This window comes from Ziziphus jujuba, chromosome 2 (genome assembly GCF_031755915.1).
Source record: "Ziziphus jujuba cultivar Dongzao chromosome 2, ASM3175591v1".
In the NCBI taxonomy this organism is placed as follows: Eukaryota; Viridiplantae; Streptophyta; class Magnoliopsida; order Rosales; family Rhamnaceae; genus Ziziphus; species Ziziphus jujuba.
The window spans coordinates 12,980,745-12,994,268 of record NC_083380.1 but is presented as its reverse complement, the minus strand read 5'-3'; the positions used below and the strand labels follow the sequence as shown (position 1 = coordinate 12,994,268).

The 13,524-nt window shown below is 33.1% G+C and overlaps 1 protein-coding gene across 2 annotated transcripts in view; it reads left to right on the top strand.

Annotated features, from left to right (window-relative positions):
* The window catches only part of LOC107418553 (zinc finger protein VAR3, chloroplastic), a 70,898-nt gene extending 59,737 nt beyond the window's left edge, over window positions 1-11,161 (top strand). Inside the window, exons 4-7 of one of the 2 annotated variants that reach the window (XM_060814124.1) lie at window positions 9,909-10,025; window positions 10,367-10,480; window positions 10,830-10,928; window positions 11,011-11,161. In XM_060814124.1, the coding sequence (XP_060670107.1) occupies window positions 9,909-10,025; window positions 10,367-10,480; window positions 10,830-10,928; window positions 11,011-11,128 (448 nt within the window). In that variant the 3' untranslated portion in view covers window positions 11,129-11,161. The remainder of the gene's footprint in view (window positions 1-9,908; window positions 10,026-10,366; window positions 10,481-10,829; window positions 10,929-11,010) is intronic. The other variant, XM_060814123.1, reaches the window with a different exon arrangement.
* The last annotated feature ends 2,363 nt before the right edge of the window (window positions 11,162-13,524 follow it).

Here is a 13,524-nt window from a genome sequence, read left to right as displayed (position 1 = left end):
GAACTTGTAGCTTTATACATTACTGGAATCTATAAAATTATGTATAAAAATCAAAATTAATTAAATTACTGTGCAATAGAAAAAAGAGTGTGATTTAGTTATACATTTGGGAACAAAAACGAAAATTTTATATTCACTATGTTTCTTCTAAGATAACTGGCAACCATGTTGAAGGGAATCCAAATTTGAGGAAATCTGAATGCATAATTTAAGTTAATTTGATACTATGATTGAATAGCCTATTTAAGGAATTTTGTCCAAGTTTTCAATCGTGAAGATAATTGCTATATACAATGCAATAATGCATAGGTTTTTGTTTATAAGAGGCATGCAATTAAAGGCATACGTGGGAGAGATGAAGACAAAAAGGAAGTCAATTTTTTTACATAAAAAATAAAGCTAAAGTTAAAATAGGAAAAAGTCACGCTGAATACGACAGAAAATGAAATGCATTTTTGAAATTGAAAGATGGATATACGTGGTGATTTACTGCGGTGCCACATTTTTATCCCGTATAAATTTTTCTCATAATGCATGGCAAATTAATACGTGTCTGTTTCTATTGGTGGGTCGTCAGCTTCGTCACTTCTCATTTGCCAAAAACAATATATATATATATATAAGTTTTTTCTGTATAGTTTTTTCTTCATTTTTTTTTTAGCCATAAAACATTTATCTTTTGTGTTTTGTGTTTGCATATTCACAAAAACATTTAAAAAATTCTCTTTATTTCTTTTTTTGATAGACAAGAATATAACTGAAATACATAGTTTTGTACTTTTTATAAATTACAAATTATCGTTTTTTGATCTTTATAAAAGCAAGATTTTCATTTACTCATTTAATCTTAGATTTTTTTTTTTGATAATTTTTCACGTAATTAAGTAAATACATGATAAATGATTTACATGAACATGCATTGCGGAGCTCTTCGTGTTCTTTTACCTTCGCTTTCTTCACCTTTGATGGAAAATGAATTTTTTATTGTACTTTGATATTTTTTATTTATATTTAAAACCAATTAATATAGAAAATGCTAAAAATGATTATCTTAAAATTTTAATTTTATATTATTAAGATGGCATTCTACTTAGTATTCATTTGATAAAGTTGGTGAAAATAGAATTTATAACATACCTTTTTTAAAAAAAAAATATTAAAAATTAATAAATGTTTAATTATAAGTTTAAAAAACTGCATTAAATGATTTTTAGATTTCCTATAAAAATTAAAAAAAAAGAAAAAAAAATTTTAAAATTTGAATTTCTCTATAATTATTTAATATTATATTTGAATTGATGACAGAGAAGACAAAAGAGGGGATAAGTTTACTGAAGAAAAGAAAATATTTGTTAATAAATATTGTTTGGATGATAAATACATTAAAAAAAAAAAAAGAAAGAAAGGAAAGGAAAAAGAAGTATTTATAATAATCTTAGTTGTATTGTTTAGAATAGAGTCGTGGACTATTCACAAACACACATTAGTTTGAATATTGAATTACGTGTATGATCAAGAATGAATCGGAGATGCTTGAATAATATTATCTTATCCTCTCTCGAGCATGCCCTTGTCCTCTTATTTTCAAAAACAAATTAATATTTTCTTCCCTAAGATGTGAATATTATCTAACTATTTCGAAATAATTTTTTGATTTCTTCTTAAAAATGAAATAAAATAAAATTCGAAACCTTTTCACGGCCCAATGATTAGGACTGCACCAAACTTTTGATTACCAAATTTTTTTTAATTTATTTATTGAAAATTCCCATCATTTATTCTCCATCTTTGTCTTGTCATGTTTCATTTTTGGTTTGCCAATTCAAATGAGTAGTGGTCCTTAACATCCTATTTATCCAATATAAAAGGGAAATTGTGTATGATTTTTTTAATTATTAATAATATTTATTTTCTTATATATATATATATATATATAGATATATTTTTGATAATTTGGAATGGACAATTTTAACACCGGTTCGTGAATCAGAATTTAAAGGTTATATTACCCATGGAACATTCATCCTTGTTTATTGACAGTTGTCCCCATTTTATATTATTCTCTTAGATGGCTGCTCTTATGTTCATTTCATTTTGTTGCTTCTTTGCAAGGGCATTGTGGATTAGTTAGAATATTGACAAATTTTGTACCATGTGTTCAAAACGTGTGGTCTTCTCTTTTATTCCCATGCTACGTGTTTAAATTGTAACTCTTTTTTGTTTTTTTCGTGAATGTTTAACATGTAACTTTCATGCTCTGCGGAAGTTAATTGATGATAAGTCTTGTCTGTCGTAGCATTACCGAGTGGACCAGGTTGGTGCAAACTTCTTGTCAGCATTAATAGACTTAAGTCTACATTTCTGTTCATTCGGCGAGAAAAAAGTCTACATTTTTGTACTTTTATTAGGTCCATCGTACATTGATACTTCATCCGCTGTGGTATACTTTCGTTGGCCTAGAAGTGGTGAAGTTTATCTGTTTTTCTGTATTTTAGTGGTCCCAATAGAAAAGTTCATACCTTATTATTATTTTTTAATAATATTTTAAGGGAAAGAAAAACAAAGTAGATTTATTGAACTGCTTTGTATATTGGAGGGCTTTTTATATATTGCCAAAATTTATTGAAACTACGAGTATGATCAAGAATCAAAATGTTAAGAAGATACGACAATGATTATTAATACAATGGATATCTTTCAACTTATGCTGATATTCATTGTATAACACAATATATTGGCCTGGCTTTTTAAATATTGACCAAAATTTATTGAACCACGTGCATGATCAAGAATTAAAATGTTAAGAAGATAGGACAATAATTATTAATGCAATGGATATCCTTCAACTTATGCTGACATTTTTAAAATGTCAAGAATATTCGACCATAATGAAATAATGATTGATTATCTTAAAGCTTTTTGTGTTCATCGGATCTGTTTGTTTATTTAAGAAATTTTATCACATTAAAAATCTCTATCAAACTAAGGTGACATTAAAAAAAATTGTCTAATAGATCATCTACTTATAAAATACCTATTAGACAGTGTGAGTCATAAATGAAGCATCTTTTCTCTCCTTTGTCTTCATTAATTCACAGCCTCTTCTTTCTATTCTCTACTCTCATCTTCTCTCTCAACATTCCAACTATTTTCATTGGAGAAGAATTTTAAATAGATATTGTCAATTGATAAATACTATACTACCAAAGCATTAACACCTTTTTTATCCTTTACCATATAAGCTTAAATTAATAGAACCATTGGAGATGCTTTTAATTTACTAAAAAATAATAAGAGGTTGTTGTTGTTAGAACTTAATTTGAAGGTTTTTTTTTTTTTTTTGGATGAAAGAAACAAAATTGAACCTTCATTTTTTTTTTTTTTCAATTCACATACAAGGTAGAGAGGGAGAGAGCTTCATTTGCAAAGAAGAGAGAGTGTTGTAAGAAGTAGCCACGTCAAAATGCTTTTGCTAATATGGCATGAACAGTAACCACTTTCTGTTTAAAAAAAAAAAAAAAAAAAAAGGAAACAACAAAATATACAATTTTGTCTCTTGTATAAATATCAATATAATTAATGCAAATAGTAGTATTGAAGTTTCCAGAAAACTAAACAGAGTTCTTTCTTCTCTCTCTCTTTTCTCTGTTTTTCTTTTTCATTTCTTTTCTTTCTTTGGGTTTCAGATTTTCTCATGGTATCAGAGCTGATATTTGATCCGTAGATCTGAAAATGGTGAACTCTGAAGCTACAAAAATGGTAGATTCTTTAGGCAATTCAATAACGGATCGTTTTGATGCTTCGTTGATTACGGTGTCTCCATTTTCCAGCAGTATTTTGAAGTTGACAGATGAAAATTTTCTCATCTGGAAGTCTCAGATTCTACCAATTCTGAGAGGTTATAAGCTTGAAAAATTTGTTCTTCTTGATGAGCCTCAGTTTATGCGCGACTTTGTCTTTGGTGATCTGGAGGTAAATGATGACAGCCTTTCAAAATTTTCATCTGAACAACAGCTATGGATCTTGCAAGATCAATTTTTGCTTGGCTGGTTGGTTTCGGCCATTACAGTTGAGGAACTTGGAGATCTAATTGGCTTAAAAACTTCAAGACGACTCTGGGTTACAATTGAAGAAAATTATGCCTCTCAATCTGAAATTGCAATGCTTCAGCTTAGGAACCAATTGCAAACCACCAAGAAAGGATCTATGAGGATTATCGATTACTGCAAGAAAATGAAGAAAATTGCAGATCAATTGTGAGCTGCTGGTTTCTTTGTGTCTGAAAAGGAATTGGTTATGTGTATTCTAATGGGATTGGGACCAGAATATGAGACCATTCGTGTCAATTATACCAGTCGGCCTCCATTACCAAGCTTACAGGAGGTAAAGACTTATCTTTCACATTATGAAGCAACTCTTGAGCAAAATACTACTCTGAATGCATTTAATTCTGCGAATCTTGCTAGTGCCTTTAATAATCAGTTGGAGTTAGGCTCTCACACTTCCTCTCCTTTGTCTAATATTGGTCACTCTGCTAGTAGTGGTCGTTCGTTTCTACATACTTCTAGTAATGTTGATTCTGGTTTTGGTAAATTTGGTGAACGAGGAAGGTATGATGATAGTAGAAATAGAGGTTTTTATGGCAGAGGAAGAGGTCGAGGTCGCAGTGGTAGATCTTGGAAACCACAGTGCCAAATTTGTGGCATTTATGGTCATTTAGCAAATGTGTGCTATTATCGTGATTCCAATTCTGGCCATTCTGTCTTTCAAGGTTTTTCTGGTCCTCCCACTGCTCAGGCTAATTTTCCTTCTGCATTTCAACATACTGGTGTGAATGCTAATTTTTCTCAGTTTTACAATCCTTCATCTGTTTTTGGTGGTGTTTCAACTCCATTTTCTGGCATGTTGCAACCTGGAGTATACGGTTCTACTATTCCTCAGTTTGGTGCTAGTTTTAATAATTCTTGTCCAAGTGGTGGAGGCATGTTTTCCGTTGCTGCAGGATATTCATCATCAGCTGCTTCACCTCTGTTAAGTTCCTCAGGCTGTCATACTCCTAGTGGTCCAATGTTCTCTCCCACTCATACTTCTGTTGCTAACAGGTCTTCTTTAAATGGTTCAACATCTGTTAATATGGCAATGACTCCTGTTCTAATGGATGATCCTAACTGGTACTTGGACAGTGGTGCTACTAACCATGTGGTTAGTGATGGTGATAACCTTTTGCAGAAGCTAGAATACAATGGGAGTAATAAGCTTCTTGTTGGAAATGGTCAAAGTCTTGACATTGCAAGCATAGCTAATGCATTGATATATTCCATTTCCCATCCTAAATATGCTTTGATCTTAAAGAATGTCTTAGTTGTTCCTTTTATTGCTAAGAATTTGTTAAGCATATCAAAGTTAGTTTGTGACAACAATGTTATTGTTGAATTTGATGTTACTATCTGCTTAATTAAGGACAAACAGACGGGTCTGGTAGTTCTCAAAGGAGTACTTGAGGATGGACTCTATAAACTTCAAGTGCCGTATAAAACCTCACTGAACAAGAATTCTTGTTGCCTGGCTCGACAGCTCTCTTTCTCTAATAATGCTATTCTATCTTCAGTACCAAAAAAGGAAATGTGTGTCTTGTCTGGTGTCCTTTGTTCTTCTGTTTTAGATGATAAGCAGAATGGTGTATTTCATCCGTGTACATCTGGTGATAATGCTTCTTGTTCTATCTCAGATCAGCATACAGTTTTTGTTTCTCCAAGTGTTTCAGATATTAGTTTGGCATGTAAAGCTACTAAGGCTGTTGATGTTAATGTTTTACATCAATGTTTAGGACATGCTTCAGTACGTATTGTTCACAAAGTTGTATCATTGTACAAACCAGATTTGGAACTTAATAAAACTTTTTCTTTCTATGATGCTTGTCAATATGGCAAGAGTTATCTTTGTCATTTTCCTTCATCTGACTCCAAAGCATCTAAGCCTCTTGAATTGATTCATACTGATGTTTGGGGTCCTATATCTACGATTTCCAAGGGTGGTTTTCGATATTACATTCATTTTTTGGATGATTATTCAAGATATACATGGATTTACCCAATGACTGTAAAATTTAAAGCTATTTCTATTTTTAAAAATTTTCATTTGATGATTGAACGGATGTTTAATACTAAGATTAACTGTTTGCAATCTGACTGGGGTGGCGAATATAGATCTTTTCTTCCTTATCTACAAAGTCATGGCATTCAGTTTCGACATTCTTGTCCTCATATGCATCAGCAAAATGGTAGAGTTGAAAGGAAACATAGACACATTGTTGAAATGGGTTTATGTTTACTTGCTCAAGCTCATATGTCATTACTATATTGGTGGGAAGCTTTTAGTACAGCAGTATATATCATCATCGGTTGCCTACTGCTATTCTTAGTTCTAAAAGTCCTTATCAAATGTTGTTTCACAAACTTCCAGATTATGGTTTTCTTAAAGTTTTTGGCAGTGCCTGTTATCCATTTTTAAGGCCTTATCAGCCGCACAAGTTTTAGTTTCATAGTGAAAAGTGTGTCTTTCTTGGCTATAGTGCTGATCACAAAGGCTATAAGTGCTTAAGCAAGACCGGTAAGATTTATATTGCTAGGAGTGTTATTTTCAATGAGCAGGATTTTCCATTCTCTACTGGTTTTCTACAGCATCTGTCTAAGTCAGTACCTCCAACTTCTGAAATATCAAATACTCCACTGATATTATTGAAGTCTTCTTCTTTTGGTGATCATACTTCTCAGAATTCTTCTTCATCTGTCCCTAACTTGGCTGGTACATTTGCTTCATCAGATTGTTTGAACTCTACAGCTTCATTAGTTTCTACTCACCGTGTATCATCTTCTTCGGATGAGGCTGTTCCAGCTAATGATTCTTTACATCTTGAGTTCACAAGTTCTCTGCCTGTTGATGTTGCCTCTTTGCCTGTTGTTTCGAGTTCTTCCACTATACCAGGTGTACAACTTGGTGTTGTTTTACCACCACTCTCTTCTCAAAAATCAACGTTGGTTTCTCTTCATCCTATGCAAACTAGATCAAAGACAGGGGCTTTGAAACCAAAAGTTTTTAATGTTCATCAATCCTCTTTTTGTGCTGGTGTTGAAGAAAAAGAACCTAAGTCTGTTCATGAAGCTTTGTCAAATCCTAGGTGGAGAAATGTAATGGATAAAGAGTATGAAGCTCTCATTAAAAACAACACCTGGTCCTTGGTGCCTTATTGTTCGGAGATGAATATTGTTAGTCATAAATGGGTGTTTCGTATTAAACGAAATGTTGATGGTTCTGTAGAACACTATAAAGCTCGACTGGTAGCAAAAGGATTTCATCAGCAACCTGGGTTTGATTTTAATGAGACTTTCAGTCCTATTGTCAAGCCTACTACAATAAGACTAGTGCTTAGTCTTGCTGTTGCTCAAGGGTGGATTGTGAAACAGTTGGACTTCAACAATGCTATTCTTAATGGTGATTTGCATGGGGTTGTTTATCTTTATCAACCACAAGGTTATGAAAGTAAGAAGTTTCCTACTCATGTGTGTAAACTTCATAAGGCTTTGTATGGGTTAAAACAAGCTCCAAGAGCTTGGTATGATAAACTAAAATAGGTTTTATTAGTTAAAGGATTTCAAAATTCCATGTTAGATTCATCCTTGTTTGTTCTCAGAACAAAATCAGCTTATACTTTAGTGTTGGTATACATCGATGATATTATCATTACTGGATCTAATGGATCTATCATTCAAAAGCTTGTTTTAGATCTTAATTCTCAGTTTTCTTTGAAGGATTTGGGTGACTTACATTTTTTCTTGGGCATTGAAGTCAAGCGGAACTCCAAAGGCATGTTATTCACTCAAACTAAGTATATTAGTGATCTTCTTAAGAAAACAGGTATGGATGTTGCAAAATCCTATCCTTCACCTATTATTGTTAGTAAGCCTCTCTCTTTAGCTGAAGGTGATCCTTTATCTTATCCAGAACTTTTTAGAAGTACCATTGAAAGTCTTCAATATCTTACTATAACAAGACCTGATATCTGCTTTATTGTTAATAAGCTTAGTCAATTTGTTCATGCACCAACTTCTTCTCATTGGGAAGCTTGTAAAAGATTGTTGAGGTACCTAAAGGGTATAGCAGATCATGGTTTACAATTACATTCTTCTGTGAAATTGGTTATACATGGTTTTACTGATTCCGATTGGGCTAGTGATCGGGATGATAGGCGATCCACCAGTGGTTATGGAATTTTTCTTGGCTCCAATTTAATCTTTTGGAGCTCTAAGAAGCAAGCTGTGGTTGCTCGTTCAAGTACCGAAGCTGAATATAGAGCCTTAGCTCATATAACTTCAGAATTATGCTGGCTATAAAATCTACTTATAGAATTGCAAGTTATATTGCCGACACCTTTGATCTGGACAGATAGTCTGAGTGCTGCTGCTTTAGCTTCAAATCCTGTTCTTCATCAGAGAACAAAGCACATTGAGCTGGATATACATTTTGTTAGAGACAAGGTGCTGAACAAGTCTATTGAAATCAGATATGTACCAACTACAGAGCAGGTAGCAAATGTCTTCACAAAGGCTTTAGGCACAGCAAGGTTCTTATACTTAAAGTCCAGACTCAAAGTTGTAAATGGTGTTTAGATTGTTTAAATCAAAGGGGGAATATTTTTTTTTGTCTTGTCAAACTACGTTTTTTCTTTTGTTAAAAAAAAAAAAGAGTTTGAAGGGGGAATGTCATAAGAAGTAGCCACGTCAAAATGCTTTTGCTGATATGGCATGAACAGTAACCACTTTCTGTTAAAAAAAAAAAAAAAAGGAAACAACAAAATATACAGTTTTGTCTCTTGTATAAATATCAATATAATTAATGAAAATAGTAGTATCGAAGTTTCCAGAAAACTAAACAGAATTCTTTCTTCTCTCTCTCTCTTCTCTGTTTTTCTTTTTCATTTCTTTTCTTTCTTTATTTCAGATTTTCTCAGAGAGTGATTTTCACAGAAGAGATAGAAAGAAAAGAGAGAGAATTTTTTTTAGAGAAGAGATATATTTTTTCTTTTCTCAATTTTCATATTAATGGAAAAAATTTTCAAGAAAAAATTTCTTTTTAAAAAATTATTATAATTTATTTTTTGGAAATATTATAATTTAGTTAAAAATTATTTTTATCCAAAATCGACTTGTGTGTGTCTTTTTGATCATTTATAATAAGTAGCCCATAGTGTCATTCTTCTTGTTAAATTAGGTTGATGCATTATTGTTCTTAGAGTGTATCCTGTGACAACCTTTATTACGTGGCATAGAAAATACAGCTTGAATCTCTGTGTTGACATAATAAGAGCATAGATTAATGTAACACCCTAATATGAGAAAATGCTCAAAATTTAAACTTTTGATTAGGATTGATCAAGGTTAATTAAGTTGGCCCCACAATGGACTTTTTGCTGTGAGAAGAATTTTGCTTTGACTAAGGCATTTTAACAAAGTATACATCGATCTGAGTTTGTAAACTAGTACTATGCCAAAATTGAAACTGAGATTAGTTGTCAGACCCTTCCAAGATTATTTATCAAAACCCTAAGATGTCCCGACTAAGAAAAACTCCACCGAAAATCCTATAGAAAACCCATCAGCAATGCCCCTGTAAATTAGACTTTTCCAAATATTTCCTGCACAGAAAACTCACTCCGAAAACCTGAACTGCCTTTCCTCCATTTTTTCCCCTCTTTCTTTCCTTTTGCTCCTACCTTTTCTCCCCTCTCTCCTTCCTTTTTCTCCTACCTCCTTTCTTTTCTCATCCATTCACCTTAGTGATCTTCTATCAATTAATATTTAGTTCACATTTTTTGAAAGTCCAGGAACTGATGCCCTTTGATTTTATTGCAGATGCAACTTTTTGAACTTCTCAAAAAATTTACAATGCCTAAAATGCAATGAAGATGGCCCTAAAAGAGTTGGTCCATATGACGTTGAAATGAAGAAAGGAGATTGGAATTGTCCTGAGTAAGTCTCTTATTCTCATATCTGTTTACTTGTGAAGTATTTTAACCTTAAAGCTATTTGATGATATTATTTCTCATTTCGAGGCGGAGAAAATATTGACATTGTGGTTCATCAATCAATGAATTTAATTATCTTTTGCCATCAAACATGCTTTATTTGATGGGATTGAGAGGCTTTATTGTTATTGACCTCTGCATCATTATTTTTGTTAGTTCTAATTTTACAATGTGGATTTGATAGTCAAATTTCAACATAGCATGTTCTAGTGTATGGATACAAGGGCAAGTTTATTCACGTGCATCTTTGGTCTACTGGCTGATGCCCCTCTGATTTTGTTGCAGATGCAATTTCATGAACTTCTCTAGAAATATACGCTGCCTAAAGTGTAAAGCAGAGGGGCCAAAGAAGGTCAGTGTAAATTTTGAAATGAAGAAAGGAGATTGGAACTGTCCAAAGTAAGTTTCTTTTTCTCTTTTCTCCTGCCAGTCAACATAATTTAGTCACATTATTATTCAAAGTGATAAATTTTTTTCCCCACCACACTGAATTTTAACAAAATTGAGCACCTAACATTCAAATACATAGCCAAGATAGAAAATGCATGTTTCAATCATTTGATTTCAAAATTAAGATTAATGAATACAAAAGGTTAACCACCATAGGATTCCAAATTCAAGATAAAAAATAATTGAGGCTTACCATGGAGTTTGTGGAAAATATATCAACTTTGGTGGGAATCTTATTTCCATTCTGCTCTCTCTTGGCATGCTGGTTTGTTTTATCACTCATGGTTTCCATCTGCAGGTGTGAGTTTATGAATTTTGCCAGCAACAGGAAGTGTCTAAGTTGTCGAGAGCCACGACTCAAGAGACAGCTAAATCCTGGAGAGTGGGAATGTCCTTCGTAAGTCTCTCTCTTGTTCGATTGAGATTAAATTTCATAGGTCTGACGAAACATCATAATAACTTCTTAAGTCCTATTGTAGATGCGATTTCTTGAACTATAGAAGGAGCAAGGTCTGCTTGAAGTGCAATTGCAATCGCCCTGAAGAAGAAGCAATTTATGAGTACGAGGATGACCAGTTATGGAGGCGGCCTCATTAGTATATGGTTCAAGCAGACTGACCATATTGATTTGATATCTACTCCCCATGATCCTTTGCCATCTGCCATATGTCAGGATTACACCACCATACAAAAAGGAGAGAGCAGTTTATAGGTGAACCCATTAGAGGGGTATGTGAGTTTTGGTCATGGTGGTGCTTTTCTCAGCGCTTCAGCCGTACAGCATAAGAAGGGAGTTAAGAATACTTCAAAAATTTTTTGGTTAGCCTGCATTATCTTGCTGCTTATGTTACAATTTCTGAAAAAGTATGTTTTATTCTCTTACTAATGAATACATTTTGTAAGCTGGGTATTACATTTACACCGTCTCATTCTTTGCACACTGCATTGTTGTTCAAGTTTTACATTCTTACATAATATGTGAAAGAAAATCCTTGAGAACAAAAGACCATCAACAGAAACCAAAACGCAGAGGATTCAGAGTTCATGCATGTGGCTTCTTTATTAGAATGATCTGCCAGCTATTATATCTTTGCAAAATCTACAACGGAGGTTTATTTATTTATCCTTTATTCCTTTTCAATGAAGTTGCTAGACGCTGGAAAATGAACAGGGACCATGTACTAGCAAATCTCATTAGACTATGAATTCTAAAGCAGCATGGAGTAAACCTCAGGCACAGGATAAATACCTGAAACTTCCTTTTCTTTAATGATCGTAGCAAAATTTGCCCTGTTTGTTCACGAATAAACAAGGCCTTTTTTTGGTCCAACTTGTGAGGACTCACGGTTGAACTAGCTCCACCAATACATTACTTCCACATGGCATTATGGAATCCGCATTATGGAATCCACATACTTCAACATGACAATGTTTATGGGAACAGCTTCGTGGTTGGACTGATATAAATGATTGTTTTGTGATCAACGCCCACATTATATTGTGGTGGGCCGTTTGGCTGCTTCCAAGACTTACATGGAGCCTTTAGTGCTTGTAGGCAGCTAGATGCCGAATATCATACATATATTTAATATATTCTATATATATATATATATATATATTATTTTTTTCTCAATTTTTTTTTTCAAATATCATTTTTAGTTGGGAGATTAATTTGCAAAAGATTAGGATAGTCACTATTACACTACTGATGGCAACTAAATTTCATACTCCGTGACGAATATCACAAATCCACTCCATCCGTCGTCTTTGCCCTCTGCCAAAATCTCAAACCCACAATGCAGCAAAAGCTTCTGTGCTATCCACGGAAGAAGCTTGACAACCTTAATTTGGAACAACAATCCCACCGCTTTTTTTAAAAAGAATCTTTATATTTTTCACTCAAGCAATTCTTAAATTAGACTGCTTAGATGTGTATATGATTTTGAACTGGGTGTTAAATCTGTTATTCCCTTCTTTCCTATTAGGCCAAGCTGTTAGCAAAATTATTGTTGCCAAAAAAATATAAGCGGATTGGATAAAATTAAAGAAGGCAAAAAAATATTCTAGTTTTAGTTGAAGTTAATCAAGGGGTGAACAAGCACATATAAGTATTAATTATAAGGCATTTCAGTATAATCCAACAAGCACACTCAAAAAAACAAAAAAAAAAAACAAAAAAACAAAAAAAGAGGAAAAATCCAATCATTTCATATATATATATGACTAGTGCCGGCCATTTTTTAATTAATTATAATTAAAAAAATCCTCAAAACCAGTGAATGAGGCTAAAGCAAGCACAACATGGCATTTACAAAGAAAATATAAGTAGTAGGTTTAGTGTTTAATGATCAGTAAGTAGTTGATGTGAACAACATGAGTTGGGGATCGAGATTTGGATTTGCGTTTCGGGTAGCAGAATTAGTAATATCTGCACGTTTACGTTGTGGGATAGCACTTCTGTGTCTGTGTCTGTGACGGTCTTTGCAAATGCAATCTTCACAGGACTTGTTTCGTTCAAGCCTGTGGAAGACGTCACGGCATCTGCAGATTTGCTAAGTAAGCAGAAGCAGTTGTTGCAGCATTGCTCATTTGCCTTATTGTGTTAATTCACTACCAAAAACAAATAAATGCAGGTATCCCATTAATTATAATTAAGAAGCAGGGATGGTGAATTATTTATATACGTTTTGAATAACGATAAATAAGATTTATTATGTTATACCCGATGGTTGTTGGAAGTCAGTAGCTCAAATAAATCCAGAGCTTCAGATTTTGCAGACACAGCTGCTAGCAGAAGAGCTACAATACAACCGTTATGACAATAGCTTTCTTCAAATCTATATATATATATATATATACACATATATATTCCCCTCTTGTATTCTTTTCTCTTTTCTTTTCAAAGTTGGTGTGCATAAGAGTTGAGTTAGCTAAGGGATACATATATATATATATATATATGGTTAGTGATATTTTATGGTGCGAACATCCGC